The 21896-nt window shown below is 41.6% G+C and overlaps 1 protein-coding gene across 12 annotated transcripts in view; it reads left to right on the plus strand.

The window, feature by feature from the left end:
* Positions 1-21896, plus strand: part of nfasca (neurofascin homolog (chicken) a) — a 118374-nt gene that overhangs the window by 40263 nt on the left and 56215 nt on the right. For all 12 annotated transcript variants that reach the window (XM_089009337.1, XM_089009342.1, XM_089009344.1 and 9 more), the window contains 5 exons: positions 1687-1757; positions 2734-2956; positions 6639-6754; positions 16144-16354; positions 17375-17497. In XM_089009337.1, the coding sequence (XP_088865463.1) occupies positions 1687-1757; positions 2734-2956; positions 6639-6754; positions 16144-16354; positions 17375-17497 (744 nt within the window). The remainder of the gene's footprint in view (positions 1-1686; positions 1758-2733; positions 2957-6638; positions 6755-16143; positions 16355-17374; positions 17498-21896) is intronic.

Raw genomic sequence — 21896 nt, forward strand, 5'->3', positions numbered from 1 at the left:
GTACTTTGAATAATTGATGAATGAGGAAAATGAGAAGGAACAAAGAGTAGAAGACGTGACTGTTGTGGACCAAGACAAAGCAAACATTAGCAAGGATGAAGTGAGGAGGGCGCTGAAGAGGATGAAGGGGGGAAAGGCACTCTGGCCTGATGATTTACCAATCGAGGTATGGAAATGTCTTGGAGAAGTGGTGGTGGTGTTCCTGACTGGGTTATTCAACAAGATCTTAGAGGGTGAACAGATGCCTGAAGAATGGAGACGAAGTGTACTCGTGCCCATTTTTAAGAACAAAGGAGATGTGCAGGGTTGTACTAATTACAGAGGAATAAAGTTGATGAGCCATACAACGAAACTCTGGGAAAGAGTAGTTGAAGCGAGACTAAGAGCAGAAGTGAACATTTGTGAGTAGCAGTATGGCTTCATGCCAAAAGAGAGTACGACAGATGCAGTGTTTGCTTTAAGAATGCTGATAGAGAAGTACAGAGAAGGTCAGAAGGAATTGCATTGTGTCTTTGTAGATCTGGAGAAAGCGTGCGACAGGGTGCCCAGAGAAGAGCTGTGGCATTGCATGAGGATGTCTGGAGTGACGGAAAAGTATGTTAGAGCGGTACAAGACATGTATCATGACTGTAAGACAGTTGTGAGGTGTGCTGACGGTGTGACGGAAGAATTCAAGGTGGAGGTGGGACTCCACCAGGGGTCAGCTCTGAGCCCCTTCTTGTTTGCTATGGTGATGGACAGCCTGACAGACGATATTAGACAAGAATCTCCTTGGACCATGATGTTTGCAGATGACATTGTGATCTGTAGCGAGAACGGGGAACAGGTGGCGGAGAAACAGGAGATGTGGAGATATGCCCTGGAAAGGAGAGGAATGAAGATCAGTTGCAGCAAGACGGAATATATGTGTGTGAATGAGAGGGAACCAAGTGCAAGAGTGATGCTCCAGGGAGAAGAAATAAAGAAGGTGGAGGATTTTAAGTACTTGGGGTCAACTGTCCAGAGCAATGGAGAGTGTGGAAAAGAGGTGGAGAAGCGTGTCCGGGCAGGCTGGAGCGGCTGGAGAAAAATGTCAGGTGTGATGTGTGATAGGAGGGTTTCAGCTAGGATGAAAGGAAAACTGTATAAAACAGTGGTGAGACCAGCCATGATGTTTGGACTGGAGTCAGTGCCGCTGAAGAAAAGACAGGAAGCAGAGCTGGAGGTAGCAGAGCTGAAGATGTTGAGGTTTTCTTTGGGAGTGACCAGGTTGGATAGGATCAGGAATGAGTACATTAGAGGGACAACTCATGTTGGAGGCTTTGCAGAGAAAGTCAGAGAGGCCAGACTGAGATGGTTTGGACATGTCCAGAGGAGAGAGAGTGACTATATCGGCAGAAGGATGCTGAGCCTTGAACTGCCTGACCCAGAGGAAGACCGAAGGGGAGGTTTATGGATGTGGTCAAAGAGGACATGAAGGTACCTGGTGTGAGAGAAGAGGATGCACAAAACCGGCATAGATGGAAGACATTGATTCGCTGTGGCGAACCCTGAAGGGAAAAGCCTAAAGGAAAAGATTATTATTATTATTATTATTATTATTAATAATAATAGTAGTAGTAGTAGTATTACAAATCATGTCTAACTGTTCTAAATATTATCTGTGTATTTGCTTGATGAGGACATTCTGTTATATTTCACATTTAGCTCCTGATGTCATACCCAGAGGCCTACGAGGATGGGGTTCCGAGAAAGACAACATGGAAATCACTTGGGAGGTAAGTCATGTGCATCATAGGCAGTCACAGCAGATTAAATTGGGGTTTAATAATAATAATAATAATAATAATAATAATACATTTGATTTACACCGGATACGTTTTTCTGCGGGTGAGCAGCGGCAGCCACACGCGCCAGCTTTTCACTCACCTGAATGTAACTCAAATAGATCGAAAGCTAGCTATCTGGCTAATAGATAATTCATAGATAGTTAGCTAGATAGTTGAATAACTCAAATAGGTAGCAAGTTAGCTAGCTAGCGAATAGATAACTAATACGTAGCTATATAGATAGCTCATAGGTGGTTAGCAAGGTAGTTCAATCACTCAAATACGTAGAAAGTTAGCTAGCTAATAGATAACTAATAGATAGATAGCTAGATAGCCAGCCAAATAGCTAATAGATTGTAAATAGCTAGCTAATAGATAGCTAATAGGTAGTTAGCTATGCAATGCAATTCCTTCTGACCTCTGTACTTCTCTATCAGCATTCTTAAAGCAAACACTGCATCTGTCATACTCTTTTTTTTGGCATGAAGCCATACTGCTGCTCACAAATGTTCACTTCTGCTCTTAGTCTAGCTCCAACTACTCTTTCCCAGAGTTTCTTAACATGCACTTTATAACTACTGAGTGAACACTGGCGCGTGTGGCTGCCGCTGCTCACTCGCAGAAAAAAAAACATGTGACTATAAAGTGTCCTTGAGAGTTTTGAAAGGCGCTTATAAATGAAATGTATTATTATTATTATTATTATTATTATTATTATTATTATTATTATTATTATTATTATTATTATTATTATTGAGTGTAAGCGTGCGTTGCGGTGCCAGGCGCAGGCGTAGGATTACAAAAAAAAGGGGTCTGACGGCTGTGGTCGTCAGTACGGCTGGTTGTAACTCGCACTGGTCGTAACTGGGATGTAACCTGTATGTCCAAATAAGCATCTGCTTTCCACTCTTATTTGTTTCTTCAGCCGCTGCTAGATCTGGAGAAAAACGGCCCTAATTTGCACTACTGTGTTTGGTGGAGACCAAAAGATTCTGCTGGGGAGTGGAACAACGTGACGACAACAGGAACCAAACATGTTGTTTACAACACAGAAACCTACGTACCCTACCAGATCAAAATCCAGGCCAGAAATGATATTGGAGCAGGACCAGAGTCGAATTTTATCATTGGATACTCAGGAGAAGACAGTAAGTTGGTGCACACTTCAACAGAAACTCGGAGCAATATTTTGCTATATTCATTTCAGGTGCTTTTCAGCCATTTTGGAGACTCCGTGTTTCATTTAATACAATACATTTTGTGAGGAATCATATTTGCATTGTCAATCTTTCTTGAACACAAAATGTCCTTTAAGCCACGTGAACGCGACAGTGAGGGCAGGTGGTTTAAACATTAAAGAGACAGGCAGACGACAGTGAAAGAGTTTCAACTTTGATAGTTCAAAGGCAGAGTGTAGACTGCAAGTTAAAATATCCCATCAATCAGGCTCCACAAACAACCCGCACAAGCCATCTGTACACTTGATGCAAAAAGCTATCAACCCAGCTAAACAGAACACAATTGATGAGGAACTAGGTAAAATTATCACATAGAAAGCACCGACAAGCGGTCATTCCTCAAGATGGTGAAAGAAGGTTATGTTCCTCATCAAGTGTTTAATGCTGATAAAACCGGTCACTCCATTCCGTCAAGCTATCAACGACCATGTGTAGTTTTAAGGCTTAGAAAATTAGAAAGTAGAAAATTATGTTTTATGGGGACCCGGAACGGAGTATTCTCATTTTAATGGTTTCCTGTGTGATGGAAAATAAGAAGTTATCATATTTAAAAGTTTCATGCTGTTATATGCTCAGTCAACGCTTGTGACTCAATACACAATTGAAGCACAGACAACCAGGGGTCAATCAGGTCAACAGACACAGCTTGTTAAACTCTCATCTTCATCTACGAGAGCTGACCTTGGACACTGTACTGAGGAAACTCCTTATCACAGGAAGAGGTCATTAGCCAGGTAACAAACTCATCAGTTGATGGAAAACACAATGTTTTATTGCTTACAGCTGTTGGTGCTCAGAACGTCCAGAGGCGTGGTATTATAATCAAGAAAACTATGTTTTACTAATGTATCACTTTGATTTGCATGTACTGTCAATAAATACCTTGGCAGAGGGCCGCAGAATTCAGACGTATGTCATGAAGGACTGTGTTTCCTGCCGGCAGTAGGCACAATCATTCTGGTTCGAGTCTCTGTCCACATTGTCTGACTGTTATATCTCTGACACTATGAGAAATTAATGTTTGGGATACACACTTTTCGCCTTACACACTCTGTCTGGGAACCAATTAAGTTCGTAAGCCAAGGTATCACCGTATGGTAACAAAATACTTGTGTAACAACGCAAATTCTGGGTGAGGGAATTATCATTAGACAGAAGTCCTTAGGTTGGAATACTTGTGAAATATTTGTGTATTGATGTATTCAAGCCAGGAGTACGTTAACCACAAGACTATGACTACAAGATGAATAATATTCATCATCAGAATCAGAATCATCTTTATTACCAAGTACAGTGATACCTCAGCTTAGGAACTTAATCGGTTCCCGGAAAGTGTGTATATGGAGAAAAGTTCATCTTCCAAACATTTATTTCCCATAAGAAACCATTAAAATTGGAATAATCCATTCTCAGGTCCCCATAAAACATAATTTTCTACTAAATAAGCCTTAAAACTACACAAAATATATGTTATTTTATCTAGAATAAATGTGCTATTGTCTTATAATCAAAGAACTAAACTGTACTATACAGTAAAGTCGTTTTATTTACCTTTGTGATGGTAGTTGATGGCTTCATGGAATGGCGTGGGGTGGTGGAGGGAGGGAGGGAGTTGCCGCGCTTACTCGGCGATAATACCCTTACTCACACTGCCCCCTGCTAGCTGATTTCCGTTAATAATAATAATAATAATAATAATAATAATAATAATAATAATAATAATAATAAAATTTCATTTCTAAGTGCCTTTCAAAACTCTCAATGTCACTTTACAGTTACAGGATACGTTTTCCTGCAGGTGAGCCGCGGCAGCCACATGCGCCAGCGTTCACTCAACCCTGAAGTAACTCAAATAGACAGAAAGTGATCTTTCTAGCTAATAGATAACTAGCTAGATAGCTATTAAGCTAATACATAGCCAGCCAGATAGCTAGCCAGCCAGCTAGATAGCAAATAGATTGCAAATAGACAGCTAGCTAGGTTGCTAGCCACATTAGCCAGATAGCGAGCGAGCTAGATAGATAGCTGGAAAACTTAATGTGTGTGTGTGTATAACCTGACTGACCAGTTTGGACACTGAACATACACATTCCAGGAAGATAAAAATGGCTGAATGGACACAACAAATTGCAGGATTAGTTAATCCAGATCAAGATGAAGTTTTTCAATTGGTACTGTGACGCTAAGTCACACAAACGCACACCTTGTTGGTGTTTTTCGATGATATCCTTCTTCTGCTCGACCGTCATTTTCTTTTGTGTCTTCTTCGGCTTAACACGAGCCTGTGGTACGGTATTTTTCCGTCCCATAAGACCAAAAGTACTACACTTGATAACGAACCACGTCTGCACTCAAAGAAAGGGGGTGTGGAAAAGTAGTCCGCCAGCCACAATGGCGCTGTGTGGTTTGGTTTGTTAGCCGAAAACTAGTTCGTATGCCAAGATTATATTCTTGCCAATTTAATGTTCGTGAGGCGAAAAGTTCGTGTGCTTAAGTGTTCATAAGCTGAGGGATCACGGTATGTGGAACACACAAGGAATTTGTCTCCGGTCGAACACGTTGCACTAGTATCATCATAAGAAAGAGTCCAAGATGGCGCCCGAGTAGGCAGCCGTCAGCAAGTGCTCTGATGAGCCTTGCTTTTTTGTTGTTTTTGTCTTGTTTTTGTGTTTTCTTTTGTCACTTTATGTTGTTGCGCGTCACGTGGAACGGATACAGATTGTTTTTCAGCATTTTTGGCCACGACAATCATCAAGGAGGAGACTGTGCTGAGCGGTTGCGCCTTTTCGGCAGCATGAATATGCCAGTACTGTTTTTGAATGGGAGGAATGTCGGTGCCATTCGACTGTCATCGCTGGACACCAAAGGGGCCATTGTGTTTTTTTGCGCCTGTAATGGGCAGCATCTTCACAGCCCCGCTTTGTTCAGCGGAAGGTCGGTGCTGTTTGACAATCTGCGGCTGGATGGATACATGGCTTGAGGAGCCCGCGATAAGAAGAAAGCAGCGTCAGCGCAGAGCGCCGATACGTGTGTGGAACTGTCGCGGCTTGGAATTGAAGCGGATTTATTGGGGACAGGAGATGTGAGACAATCTCTTTTCGTCAATGGATGCTACGGCTGCGTGTTTGCTTTCAACATTTAGCTTGTAGTCGACGTGCACATTCCACCATGATGTCCCTGATCCACTGGTGAAGAGACGCTTTGATCCTCTCCTCTTTCATCTGGAACTGCTTTATGTAACAAAGAGGGTACAGAAAGTGCTTAAGAATGAATGTCTCTGTGTCTTTGTTTTGTCATGTTATTTGTTATTTTGTCTTTTTTGTTCTTTTGACTTCAAGACGGCGCTGCGTGAGTGGCTGCCTTTCCAGCAGCTCCTGTGTTTTGCTTTTCTACTTTCATTTCTTTCATAACTTTGCTGCTGTGAAATGTAAATTTCTCCACTGCGAGACTTATAAAGGCAAATCCAATCCAATCCAATCCAAAAATAGAGGCACGATCATTGATCGATGAACATCACAGTGTGTTCATCAATTATGATTTTTTTTAAAAAGAAACATTTTTAAGGTTTTCACCCTCACCTTTTTTTCTTCAGAACCCACCGGCGCTCCGACAGAGTTGCACATTTCAAAGGTGGACAGTACCAAAGGAAACATCCACTGGAGGCCTGTGAACCAAGACTCAGTGCGAGGAGAATTCAAGGAGTACAGAGTAAGACTGGCACCAATTCAATGGCAACAGGGCGTTATTATCGGTGTAGTATCACGAAAAAAAAATTGCGGACACGAGGGCAGACAACTCTGAAAAGTTGCCTGCGCGGCCATAAAGTTGCCTGACCCATTTTTCACTACTTGAAACACAATAAGACGACTAATCGCAAAAAAAAACATTGTTGCAAAGTATGAAGGATTTTCTTTTTAAATCTCGGCCGTACCTACCACAAATGCTCTCTTGCTTAATTCATGGTAAATAACCCTTGATGATGATTTTGCTCCAGTTGTCGTTTGTCCATACACTCTTCGGCATGTTGCACAATGCAATGTTTGCATTGCGTCGTCTGCTACAACCCACGTCAACTGTTCTTTGCACGATGCTTTTAATAATAGTAATGATACATTGATTTCTAAGCGCCTTTCAAAACTCTTAAAGGACAACCGACACCTCCGGACAAGTTGTGGCCATAATTTGTAAAATCACTTCAAATGACTTCTACTGAGCGTATTTTACAAAGATTCCACCGCATATAGCTATATTTTACCTTTTAACCCTTTACTGCCTGAATTATGTTCTAATTAGAAAAAAAAAATCTGTTCAGTTTTTATGGTCACTGATGGATATAATAACATACTAGTAGCTTCCTTTTTTATTATTTTTCAATAATGTAGAACATTTGAGCCTAAGAAAATTTGGGCCTAATTTGGCCCAATCATCATGAAAGGCCTATATTGAGAGGGTGCCTTTTTTGGAACATGTCAAGTGCAACTTCAAAGACTAGACTTTTACCCATATGACATTTTTATTAAAATAATAAAATACATAAAATTTACATAAAATACATACATAATTTACATAAAATGTTTACCTAAAAATACATAGTTCCTTTACAGATAAAGACAACTAGCTAATAACCATGGAATAATGCAAAGAAGTTCTTGTGATGATTCAAACAAAGATTTACATTGCATTTTTTTGCAGTAAATATTACTTTTCACCGAGCATGTGCCATGCTTGTACCTGTTGCAGTTCTTTGCAACATATGGCACATGAGCTACGTTGTCAAACCGAATACTGTATCATCAGAGGGAAAAGAACCTCAATGTCTTTTAGCTGTGGTTCACCTGAAGGGGATAGATGTAAACCAATTATTAAAATACAATCGATGATTCTTTCCTGGTTGGATGTTTTGAGCCAAATGGAGCATAACATTTGAGGTCACTTTCAGATCGGGAACCTTGGAGTCACTGACTGGATCTATCGTTCCTGTATATGGCATGCATACATGTAGCCATCATAACCTGCCAGCACAAACAACTTGAACCCCCAGTTCATTGGTGTATTTGATAGACACTGCTTGAGTGTAAATCTACCTTCATAGAGTACAATTTGTTCATCAATTGACAAACGCTGTGTTTTGGGTAATTCTTGAAACTTTTATCATTGGCGTCTGTGTAAGCTCTCAGTCGTACAGGAGTGGTCCATCGATGAGAAGGTTTCTTCAGCCGTCATCTGTACAAAAGTGAAGGTTTCGGACGTTTCGCCTCCTATCCAAGAGACTTCGTCAGCGAACTAAAGTCTGACTGGTCGTATCGGCCCCATTTATATATCCCTAATGTCCAGACCTAGTGGCGCCGGACACAGCTATGATAGGTCCCTACTCTCAGGTTGGGGGGGGGGGCGCGGGACCCCCCCCTGTGGCCCCACTGATTGTTCCTACATTCCTGACTAACGATTGGCCTATTACCCCCACTCCCCCCGGTATCACCTCATCAGCATAACGACCCTCATCAGCATTGCGAAAGTTGGCCTTATCATTGGCCTTACTTTGTGCAAGGGATCATAATTTGGGCTTCCCCGAGTTCCTTGTTTTGTGTTGTCTGCTATATGCAAGTTCCTTTTTATAATTTCGAAGCGATCCCTTGACATACAGTACATTCTGCAGCATAATCAGTTAGTGGAGATAGCTTTCAAGCCCAAAGGATCCGAGTGTTTGGTCATTTTGAGATTGAGAAACAATATATCAATCCCAGCCACTTCTCAAGCTCTTCTTTGGCGAGACACAGGGGCGTATTGATGTTATTTTGCATTGCATAGAATTTCAACTGTTCAACAATAGTATCCATCATTTTTTCAGCGAAAATCCTTTGAAAATATTTTAATAGTAATGCAACAGTCACGACTGTGTCCGATGCCAAAATATCTTAATCAACATGGTCATCTATTTCATTCTCATCAGGATCTGGAAAGATATACAGTACATGGGTATTTTAGAAAAAAAACATTTGGGCACAGCAACATTCAAAAAAGCAAAAACTATACCAAACTAACCATTTGATGTCAATGCTCTGATCTTACCGTGAAATGGGCATCTCTTTCCTTACATTACATCACAAACAGAATTTCGGTCCTTTCAGATGCTTTATCTTCAAGTCAAAGTACTGTATTTGAGAATGTGAAATGCACATACGGTAGTGGGGACTATTTTGTGCACTAGGTGGCAACAAAACCTTACATAACACAAGTGGAAATGCAACCTATTACGTTCTTCAAAACAATCATTTCTACATTTTCTGATTACAAATTCTTTGTCTCAGATGTTTTTACCTTACATGCCAATCAATGTCCTCAAGGCCTTCAGAACTAATTTTGCCGTCTTTGATTTGCCCCAAATAAAATATAGACTTTTAGCTTTTCCTGTATTTTTTTTCACAGAAACTTGTAAGTGTTGTACCTGCTCCTACCATGTTTCACGGTCTTTTGGAAATAGGAAGTGTTAAATTTGTACCAGACATTATGATGAAAATGTTTTAAGTTTTCTAATTTCTGTTTAGGATATAACAAAAAAAACATATGGACCTCCGTTTCAATAATTATATTGAGAATGCAAAGCTACGAGGTACAGCTATTAGTGTAAAACGCACCATTCACTTACAATTATTCGCATCGGGTACCCAGTCAGGATCAACAATATCATCATGAAACTAGCGTTAGCACGCCGAATGTTCTACATTAGGAACACTACTTATTTATATTTTATATATTTATATATTTCTTGGTAAATAAACAAGTTAGCGTTAGTTTATGCACTCCAAATCCAGCAGACATTTAAACAGCTTCTTCCCCCAAGCCATTAACTCTTTGAACTCTTTGAACTCCAACAGTAGCCAACATGGAACTGTATAGTGCCACTTCGCAGTTTTTTTTTTTGACGACGATACTAGTGCAGCGTGTTCTACCGGAAACAAATTCCTTGTGTGTTCTACTAAGATTCCGATTATGATTCTGATTTATGCATTTCAGTATCAAGGTAAACCTCTTCTGAATAGCTCATAAAATCGTCACAACATATACTTGCGTGATATTCGATCTGTGACGAGAAGTAGAAGGAGCTTTGAAAATGGAGGAGCGCACGTTGTGTTGCGCAAGAAGGAGATGATGTCACTGACGCTCATAACTGCACATAACCTGTGTTAAAGGGACATGTAACTTGTGCTGCATCAGTTCCAATCGAAACTTGAACTGCTACCTTTAATTTTTTCGATCTATAAGCACTTATCTTTAGTGTACCAAATATGACCCCATCGTCTGTAAAGGGTTAAGACTCGTGCTGAATATTCAGGAGGTTTTGTTTTCGAGTTGGTGACGATTCCTTACGTCACGGAGGGAATGTCCCTGACCGAGAAAGCGACACACAATGCATTTTGCGGTACTTTGTTTGGTCTGAAAACTTCGTGTTGATCCAGTTATGATGGTGAAATTAGAAGGAAAACACATACATGACGTGATGGTGAATCGTTGTGTGTTGCACCAAGACTACTATTTCATATTCACTGACACAAATTCCCAGCAGACAAATCAGCCCATTTCCAATTGAGCTTGGGCGCCATCTTTTGCATTTCCTGGGACGCTACATTTCAGTCCAGATGCCATTGACGGCTCGAATTGATGGGAGGACTCCTTTAATCGATTGCAAACATGCTTCCTCATCAGAACTATTTGAATCATATTCATAACTGGATGAGTAACAAGAAAGCATCTTCTCCGAATCTGAAGCCATTGTTTTGATTCTCGAGCAAGGCAAGACGTCTTGGCGTGACGTCACTAATGGCTTTATTTTGATCGTTCGTCCCTGATTCATTGCTTCTACGGGCATTGATGGCAGAGGATGGTTAAATCATCAGGAAGCCAGATGTTGCTGGTTTAATCTTGAAGAGATCGGAGACATCGCGGTGTCGGCTAAGGAGGAAGCATGGAGAGAGAGAGAGACAGCGATAGATGGAATGCGAGAGCATTTATATGGCGCACAGGGTGTGACGCTTTAGGGTGTGACGCGATAGGATGTGACGTAATGGTGTGCGACATCATGTAAAGGAAGGCAGGATATGTCGTATCAGGAAGTCCAAAACGTAAACAAAGATTAGAAAGTGATGTTTAAAGATGTTCGTATAGCGAATTACCCCAACATGTCCCCCCTGACGAACATATCTAACATCGGTTGAGGTGAACAGAAAGAAGAAAGAAAAAAGAAAAGAAAATCACAAAATAGAACAATAACAATGGAAACAATCTCAAATTAAAGTCATGTCATTCGCTACAAGAGTCAAATCTTCATGGCATCCTGGATGGTGATCACCAGGACGACGAGGAGGAACACAATTGTTTTTAGCATTTGTCGCAAGCAGGCCCCAGGGTGTGATACGGATGAGCTGGTGACTGGGAAAGAGGGTGTGATCTGTCGGATCCAGAGACGTGCATCGGGAATCTTCTTGATGAAATATGTCCTCGCGAATCCAGATGAAGCTTGTGGCTGCTAAGATGGCTAGCAGCTCCGCAACCGGTCCATCCCACGTTGACGTGGTCCACGTCATTCTCTTCAGACCGCAGGTCCGTCCTGTGGAGAACAAAAGAAGACTTGTGCCAGGTCACATGTCGAAAAGATGGTTTCATTCTACACATCACACTTTCTTGACGTTTCTTTCCTTATCAAAGTCTGTCTAATCATTTAGGCTTTGCAATGCATTCGCTCACAGAAATGGCAGTAAGTCATTGTTAGATGTTAGTTGGTGAGTAGTCGTAGTGAGGGAAGGCAGAATATGACATATCAGGAAGTCCAAAACGTAAACAAAGATTAGAAAGCGATGTTTAAAGATGTTCGTATAGCGAATTACCCCAACAATCACGAACAATGGGGTGGGACCTTCTGAAACTGGCCATTTACGGTTTCATTTTGAAGTCGTTTTTGGACACTTTAAGTCATTTTTATTGGTGTTTTTCATTTGACCAAATATATCAGTCTGGGTGTTTTGGGTATTTTAGCTACCTGCTGCTATAAAACGTTTTTCTGATGTCAGTTAGGAAACAAAAAAAAATGGTGTCAGTTGTCCTTTACAGTCACGGGATAATATATGTTTACCTTTTGTAACGTCATCAATTTTGTGAGCTTCTTTTGAATCTTTCTTCTGGGGCTGAGTTCTGTGCATCTACTTTGGAAAATGATATGCAAATGCACGACCTTATAATAATAATAATAATACATTTTATTTCAAGCGCCTTTCAAAACACCCAAGGACACTTTACAATAAAAACAATAAAACAAAGCACATAACAATAAAACCATAAGTAAAATGATACATAATAAAATAGCAGATAGAACTATACATTGAAAGCAATTTTAAACAAGTGGGTTTTGAGGTGAGCCTTGAAAATAGGGAGGGAGTCAATATTACGGATGTTGGGTGGAAGTGAATTCCAGAGTTTGGGAGCAGAACGGCTGAAAGCTCTGCATCCCATCGTGGTGAGACGGGCAGAGGGCACATAGAGGTGAAGGGAGGATGAGGATCTGATGGACCGAGAGGGAACAGAGATTTGAAGCAGGTCAGAAAGATAGGGAGGGGCAAGGTTATGGATGGCTTTGAATGTAAACAGAAGTATTTGGATTGGATTGGATTGGATTGGATATGCCTTTATTCGTCTCACAGTGGAGAAATTTACATTTCACAGCAGCAAAGTGATGAAAGGAATGAAAGTAGAAAAACAAAATACATGAGCTGCTGGAAAAGCAGCCACTCTCGCGGCGCCGTCTTGAAGTCAAAAGAACAAAAAAAAAGAAATTTTGAATTCGATACGATGTTTAACAGATAGCCAGTGGAGTTGCTGGAGGACAGGGGTGATGTGGTGAAAGGAGGGGGTTCTAGTGATGATCCGGGCTTAAGAATTTTGGACGAGTTGGAGTTTATGGAGAAATTTCTGATTGATACCGAAGAGAAGTGCGTTGCAATAATCGATGCGGGAGGTGACGAGACTGTGGATAAGGATAGCAGTGGTGTGAGGGGTGAGAGAGGGACGGAGACGGTTAATATTACGGAGGTGGAAATAAGCAGACCGAGTCATGTTATTTATATGGGACCGAAAAGATACTGAGCTATCGAGGATAACACCCAGGCTCTTGACCTGAGGGGAGGGGGACATGGTTGAACTGTCAATGGTGAGAGAGAAACTGTTAGTTTTGTGGAGGATGGATTTGGTACCGACAAGGAGAAGTTCAGTTTTTTCACCGTTAAGCTTGAGAAAGTTATGGGAAAGCCAGGATTTAATTTCTGAGAGGCAAAGTGAGAGGGATGAAGGTGGAAGAGAGGCGTCGGGTTTGCTGGAGAGGTAGAGTTGGGTGTCATCCGCGAGGCAGTGAAAGTGAATGCCAAACTTACGGAAAATATTGCCAAGAGGAAGTAGGTAGATAATAAAGAGAAGTGGCCCCAGGACAGACCCTTGAGGCACACCAGAGGACACAGGAGAAGACCGTGAGGTGAACGAGTTGATTTGGATGAATTGTGAGCGATCAGAGAGATAGGAATGAAACCAGCGGAGTGGGGTATGTGTGATGCCGAGGGTGGAAAATCTGTCGAGCAGGATAGGGTGGGAAATGGTGTCAAAAGCTGAGGTCAGGTCGAGAAGGATGAGGATGGAGAGTGAACCGGCATCAGCTGCCATAAAAAGATCATTCGTGATTTTTATGAGAGCCGATTTAGTACTGTGGCGGGGGCGGAAACCAGACTGGAATTGTTCGTAGAGGTTATTGTGAGTGAGGTGTGAGTGAAGCTGGGACACAACTGTCTTTTCAAGAATTTTGGCGATGAATGGGAGGTGGGAAATTGGACGTAAGTTATTGAAATCGTTTGGGTCTGAGCCAGGTTTTTTCAGGATTGGATTGACGGCTGCCGTTTTGAGTGGGATAGGAACAATTCCAGTTGATAATGAGGAGTGAATAATGGTAGAAATAAATGGGAGAAGAGAGGGTAGGCAGGACTTGATAAGGATAGTAGGGAGTGGATCGAGTTGACAGGAGGAATTCTTGGATTTGGTTATAATGTCTGCGATTCTAGAGGAATGGGGGAGTTCAAAGGCAGAAAGTCGTTGGGAAGGAGTAGAAAGGCTGGGAGAGGGTGGGGGGACAGAGGACCCGAGGTGCTGATTGATTTTGTTGATCTTTTCACTAAAAACATAAGCAGAGTGTTGCATGTCTCAGAGGAATAGAAATGTGAGGGGAGAGAGATAGGATGTTGTGTGATTTTGTGATAGAGGGAAAAGAGGGCCCGTGAGTTTCAAGGATTAGAGTCAATGAGTCCAGAGTAATATTGCGATTTTGCATGAGTGATAGAGTCCTTGTAATGGGTAAGGTGAGTTGCGTACATGTCCTTGTGAGTAGTGAGCCCAGACTTCCTGTAAAGTCTTTCAAGTTGGCGAGATTTTGCCTTGATGGAGCGGAGATGGGCGGTGAACCAGGGTGCAGACTGGGTGAATTGGACACCGGACCGGGACTTTACAGGAGGCAGGGCGTTGAGGGTGTTCGTGAGGTCCGCGTTGTACCGGGAAACAAGTTCATCAGGGGATGAGTTGCAGTCCGGAGTCAGGGTGGCGATCATCTCAGCGAGGGTGGCAACGTTGATGTCCTTGATGTTGCGATATGTGATGACACAGGGGGGTTTGGGGAGAGAGAGGGTGATGGAAACAGTGAAAGAAACCAGGAAATGGTCTGTTATGGGGAGTTCATTAGCTGTGCAATTCTTAGGGATAAGGCCAGACATGCAAATGAGGTCCAGGGTGTGGCCTTTTATGTGGGTGGGAAAGTCTGAGAATTGATGCAGACCAAAGCTGTCGAGTGAGGAGGTGAAATCTTTAGTGAGGGGAAGAGTGGAATTGTCCATGTGGATGTTGAAGTCCCCGAGAATAATTACATTTGGTGACAGGGTGGAGAAGTGTGTGAGGACATCAGAGAATTCTTTTACAAAGTCAAATATATATATATATATATATATATATATATAACGCTTGGGAAAGTCCGAAGCATGAAGCAGGTTCCTGATTGGTTGCCCTGCCGAGTATGCAAATTGACAAACAAACCAAAATTCCGAAATTTCAAAACTGAACGAAGATTTCGAAATCAGAATAATTTATCTTCGTTCAAACGTTTGCTTTGTTTATCAATGGAAAGGTTTCTTCAGCCGTCATCTGTACTTCTTTAAAGGACAACCGACATCACTTTTTTGTTTCCTGACATCAGAAAAACGTTTTATAGCAGCTAAAATACCCAAAACAAGCAGAATGATATTTTTAGTCAAATGCAAAACACCAATAAAAATGACTCAAAGTGTCCAAAATCAGCAAAAAATTGAGCTGCGAATTGGGCATTTTCAGAAAGTCCCGCCCCCAGTTCGTGACGTCACGCCAAGACGTCTTGCATTGCTGGAGAATCAAAACAATGGCTTCAGATTCGGAGGATATGTTTTCTTGTTTCACTTCCAGCTATGAATATGATTCAAATAGTTCTGAAGAGGAAAGCATACATGTTTGCAATCAATTAAATAATTTATTCCGTGTCATTTTGAGGCATCTGGACTGAAATGTAGCGTCCCACAAAAGAGACTATTCAAACCTTTGTTGCTTGTGAATTTCCCCTGGAACCCTTGATAAAACCTTTTGTTTGTATCCAAACCTGTCGTCCATTGCACTTCTTGTCCTGTCCCGATGAGAGCTAGCCTCTCATGATATCACAATTATATATATATAGGGCCGATACTACCAGTAAGACTTTAGTTCGCTGAAGAAGCATCTTGGATAAGAAGTGAAACGTCCGACACCTTCAAAGAAGTACAGATGACGGCTGAAGAAACCTTTTCATTGAAAGCAAACGTTTGATTTCAAACAAATCGTTTTTTTTTTCTTGAAGAAGTTGTCGGCCACCCGGGCGCAGATGTTTTCTAAATTGTACACCCGACGTAAAAGTTGCACACCCCGGGCGTCCGGGCAGGCGTTATTTCAGTCACTGTGATGAATTTTTCTTCTTATTTCTCCTTTGCAATCCCAATATTTTTTCTTTCCCCTTCCAGCTATACTACTGGCGTGAGGCCAGTCACGTCCCTGGTTTGGTGTTTAGTCATGAGAACAAGACCAAAGGTTTTTACACAACCATGGCCCAGCCGTCTGCCATCCTCAGTGACCTTGTGCCCTTTTCGCGCTACAAGATGTTTATGGTTGTCGCCAACAATCATTACGAAGGTCCACCCAGCAACTCTGTTGAATTCAGCACAAAGGAAGGAGGTAAACGAACATGTCTGTTCGCCACATCAAGTCGTACAATTCGGCATCTGATTAGGATTTATTTATAATTGTTTGCAAATACAGTGATACCTCAGCTTACGAATGTTTTAGCTAACGAACCTTTCACCCTACGAACATTAAACTTGCGAGAGTATAATCTTGGCATAGCAACTAGTTTTCGGCGAAGAAACCAAACCACAAAGCTGGCTGACGGACTAGTTTTCCACACCCCCTCTCTGAGCGCAGACGTGGTTTGTTATCGTGTGGACTTCTTTTGCTATTATGAGACTGACAAAGACCCTACCACAGGCTAGTGTTAAGACATTAAAGAAAATTACGGTCGAGCAGAAGAAGGAGATCATCGAAAAGCATAAACAGCTCATTGCTGTTTGTGTGACTTAGCGTCCCAGTAGCAGTATGCTAAGTCAACCATTGCTAACGGTGTTTCTGTGTTGTCTAAGCAACGGTCTCAGGCAATAGAAGAGGTTGACAAACTTCTGTTGATTTGGATGAACGAAAAGGAGCTATCAGGGGACAATGTGAGTGAGGGCATTATCACCCAGAAAGCACGGCAACTTCACTCAGATATCAAGAGGCAACTACATCAACGACTCACAAAGGTCAATAAAACAACTTTTTTATATAGTATGGTTTATTTATTTCATTACACTCAAGTAGCACATTTATTATACATAAAATAAGGTCTATTTTGTGTAGTTTTAAGGCTTATGTAGTAGGAGATTATGTTTTATGGGGACATGGGAACGGATTATTCTCATTTTAATGGTTTCCTATGGGAAATACATGTTTGTAAGATGATCTTTTCGCCTTACACACACTTTCTGGGAACCAATTAAGTTCGTAAACTAAGGTATCACTGTCGTTGATTTGCGATCAATTCAGGGATTACTCCGCATGTTGTCAATGTGACACATTTATTTCAGTTGTGTTGGGAACGTTGGTTGGTCTTGTAACCTTTTTAACATCCTTTATTTTCTGTGTGTGTTTGTGACTGTGCAGTTCCCGATGTGCCCAGTTTTTTCAGGATCAAGCGAAGAGGTTTTGATTCTATTCACCTGGAATGGGGCAAACCTCTGGAGCCAAATGGCCTTCTGGTTGGATACCAGCTCAAATACCAAGCAGGTGCAGCATTTTATCTATTTTTTCATAATTGCTTTTTGTTGTTCGTCAGTGGATTTATAAGGAATTTAAATCCCATTTACAGCCAGTTCAAACAAACATACATGGTATTTATTATTGTAGCTATGCTTGTCTGTGACTGTAAAGTGTCCTTGAGAGCTTTGAAAGGCGCTTGAAATAAAATGTAGCCACAGCGAATCATTTATGTGCTATTGTATTGTAATGAAAGAATATATATATATACAGTAAAGTATCGTTATATCGATATCGGATATGTCGATAGTCCCGGTTATATCGATACTATTTCTATTCACGCACGGAGAAAATTACATGCAAACAGGGTCGGATATATCGATAGTCCCGGTTATATCGATATTTTTTCGGACTCCCTTGAATATCGATATAACGAGACTTTAGTGTATATATATATATATATATACTTTACTCAAAAGCTGTCTATTTGCTATCTATTAGCTTTCTATTCGCTATTTGTTATCTTTTAGCTAATCGGCCAGCTAGCTAGTTATCTGGCTGGCTCGCTATTAATTATATAACCAGCTGTCTAGCTGGCTATCTATTAGCTTTCTATTTGCTATCTATTAGCTAACTGGCTGGCTATTAGTTATACAGCTAGCTGTCTAGCTGGCTATATATTAGCTTTTTCCATTAGCTATCTATTTGCTATCTATTAGCTATGTGGCCAGCTAGCTAGTTATCTGGCTGGCTCGTTATTAATTATATAACCAGCTGTCTAGCTGGCTATCTATTGGCTTTTAAGGACCTGCAGCAGGTTCTAGTGCAGGGGTGGGCAAACTTTTTGACTCGCGGGCCGCATTGGGTTCTAAAATTTGACAGGGGGCCGGGCCAGGAGCATTTGGAGGGAGTGTTTGGGCCGGAAATACTAAACCTAAAGCATTAAAGGACAACCGACGCCACCGGACAAGTTATGTCCATAATGTATAATATCACTTCAAATGACTTCGACTGAGCATATTTTACAAAGATTCCACAGCATATAGCTATAGTTTACGTTTTAAGACTTGCGCTGAATATTCATGAAGTCTTGTTTTCGAGTTGATGACGATCCCCATGTGACGTCACGTTTGGACCGCCCCTGACCGAGAAAGCGACACACAATGCATTTTGGGTACTTTGTTTGGTCTGAAAACTTCGTGTTGATGGCAAAATTAGAAGGAAAACACAACACATAAATAACGCCATGGTGAATCATTGTGTGTTGCACCAAGACAACTATTTGATATTCGCTGACATAAATTCCCAGCTGACAAATCAACCCATTTCCAACGGAGCTTGGGCGCAATCTTCTGCATTTTTTGGGTGCTACATTGCTGTCATTGACGGCTCGAATTGATATGGGAGGACTCCTTGAATCAATTGCAAACATTTATGCTTTCCTTTTCAGAACTATTTGAATCATATTCATAACTGGATGAGTATCAAGAAAACATCTTCTCTGAATCTGAAGCCATTGTTTTGATTCTCGATCAAAGGCAAGACGTCTTGGCGTGACGTCACGAACAAGGGTGTGGGACCTTCTGAAACTGACCATTTCCGGATTCATTTGAAGTCATTTTTATTGGTGTTTTTCATTTAACTAAAAATATCAGCCTGCCTGATTTGGGTATTTTAGATGCTATAAAACGTTTTTCTGATGTCAGTGGGAAACAAATAAAATGGTGCCGGTTGTCCTTCAAATGTAGTGTGTACAAACCTCATAGCACAGTAAGAATACTACAACCCAATTTAGTAACTGTCTTTCAAATGTGAAAAATATCCCTGATCAGTTAATAAATTTGCCTCAAGGAATATGGCGTTTACATACTATTTCGCAGATACTTGGAGGAGGAAATGGAAATAGATTAAAATAACATATGCACTGTGATTTATCAAGATTGCGTCTGTTTTTAATAAATTTTCATTGAAGGGGCAAAGTTAAAGAAATCAATATTTATTGAAAAATGGAATCACTTTCAACATTCAAAACACATTATTACATAACGAAATATTCAAGCTCAATAATACCTACTTGTGTTAAATTCCGCCAAATCATAGATGGTTTGTCCTGACTGCGCGCTCAACAAACTCTCGACTGACGCCCTCGCATTCACGCGCAAACAATACACGTGTACCGTCGCCGAGCACACAGACATAGGCTACCTGCAGTTGAAATTTGCATACTCGGCACGGCAGCCAATCAGAAGCCTCCTTCTCTCTTCCGGACTTTCGCAAGCGTTATAAAGTCGTGCAATTGCATGTCATTTTCCAAAATAGATGCACAGAACCTCAGCCAGGAAAGAAAGATTCAAAAGAAGCTAACAACATATGTGACGATACAAACCGTAAATTTACATTAAACCGTGACTGTAAAGTGTACGTGAGACTTATGAAAGGGGCTTAGTGGTTCGTAGGAAGCAATGCAAACGTTGCATTGTGCACCACAATGACAATCGACTACTGCAGCAAAATTTACGGCCCTGCACATTTACCGTAAATTAAGCAAGGTAGCATTTGTCGTAGGTACATTGTTGATTTTAAAAAAGCTTTATTTTGTGACAATGTTTTTAATGTGATTTGTTGTTTCATTGTTTTGTAAGTTGTGAAAAATGGGGCAGGCAACTTTTTACTTACCTTCCCTGTTGTCTGCTAACTTTTTGTCATGAGTTTCAGACACTGTTTTTACTATACTTTGGGCACGTTCGGCGGGCCGGATTAAAAAGCCTAACGGGCCGTATGTGGCCCGCGGGCCGTAGTTTGCCCATGTCTGTTCTAGTGATTAAGGATAGAGATGGCAATGTATTAACACGTGCCAGTAGTGTGATGGCAAGATGGAAAGAGTACTTTGAAGAATTGATGAATGAGGAAAATGAGAAGGAACAAAGAGTAGAAGACGTGACTGTTGTGGACCAAGACATAGCAAACATTAGCGAGGATGAAGTGAGGAGGGCGCTGAAGAGGATGAAGGGGGGAAAGGCACTCGGGCCTGATGATTTACTAATCGAGGTATGGAAGTGTCTTGGGGAGGTTGGCGGTGGTGTTCCTGACTGGGTTATTCAACAAGATCTTAGATGGTCAACAGATGCCTGAAGAATGGAGAAGAAGTGTACTCGTGCCCATTTTTAAGAACAAAGGAGATGTGCAGAGTTGTACTAATTACAGAGGAATAAAGTTGATGAGCCATACAATGTAACTCTGGGAAAGAGTAGTTGAAGCGAGACTAAGGGCAGAAGTGAACATTTGTGAGCAGCAGTATGGCTTCATGCCAAAAAAAGAGTACGACAGATGCAATGTTTGCTTTAAGAATGCTGATAGAGAAGTACAGAGAAGGTCAGAAGGAATTGCATTGTGTCTTTGTAGATCTGTAGAAAGCGTACGGCAGAGTGTCCAGAGAAGAGCTGTGGCATTGCATGAGGAAGTCTGGAGTGACGGAAAAGTATGTTAGAGCGGTACAAGACATGTATCATGACTGTAAGACAGTCGTGAGGTGTGCTGTCGGTATGACTGAGAAATTCAAGGTAGAGGTGGGACTCCACCAGGGGTCAGCTCTGAGCCCCTTCTTGTTTGCTATGGTGATGGACAGGCTGACAGACGATGACAAGAATCTCCTTGGACCATGATGTTTGCAGATGACATTGTGATCTGTAGCGAGAACAGGGAACAGGTGGCGGAGAAACTAGAGCTGTGGAGATATGCCCTGGAAAGGAGAGGAATGAAGATCAGTCGCAGCAAGACAGAATATATGTGTGTGAATGAGAGGGATCCAAGTGCAAGAGTCATGCTACAGGGAGAAAAGATAAAGAAGGTGGAGAATTTTAAGTACTTGGGGTCAACTGTCCATAGCAATGGAGAGTGTGGAAAAGAGGTGAAGAAGCGTGTCCAGGCAGGCTGGAGCGGCTGGAGAAAAATGTCAGGTGTGATGTGTGATAGAAGGGTTTCAGCTAGGATGAAAGGAAAAGTGTCTAAAACCGTGGTCAGACCAGCCATGATGTTTGGACTGAAGACAGTGCCACTGAAGAAAAGACAGGAAGCAGAGCTGGAGGTAGCAGAGCTGAAGATGTTGAGGTTTTCTTTGGGAGTGACCAGGTTGGAGAGGATCAGGAAGGAGTACATTAGAGGGAGAACTCATATTAGAGGCTTTGGAGAGAATGTCAGACTGAGATGGGTTGGACATGTCCAGAGGAGAGAGAGTGACTATATCGGAAGAAGGATGCTGAGTCTTGAACTGCCAGGCAGGAGACCGAGAGGAAGACCGAAGAGGAGGTTTATGGATGTGGTCAAAGAGGACATGAAGGTAGCTGGTGTGAGAGAAGAGGATGCACAAAACCGGGATAGATGGAGGACATTGATTCGCTGTGGCGACCCCTGAGGGGAAAAGCCGAAAGGA

Source organism: Hippocampus bargibanti, linkage group LG12 (assembly GCF_051943395.1).
Source record: "Hippocampus bargibanti isolate YZ-2025 linkage group LG12, ASM5194339v1, whole genome shotgun sequence".
NCBI lineage: Eukaryota > Metazoa > Chordata > Actinopteri > Syngnathiformes > Syngnathidae > Hippocampus > Hippocampus bargibanti.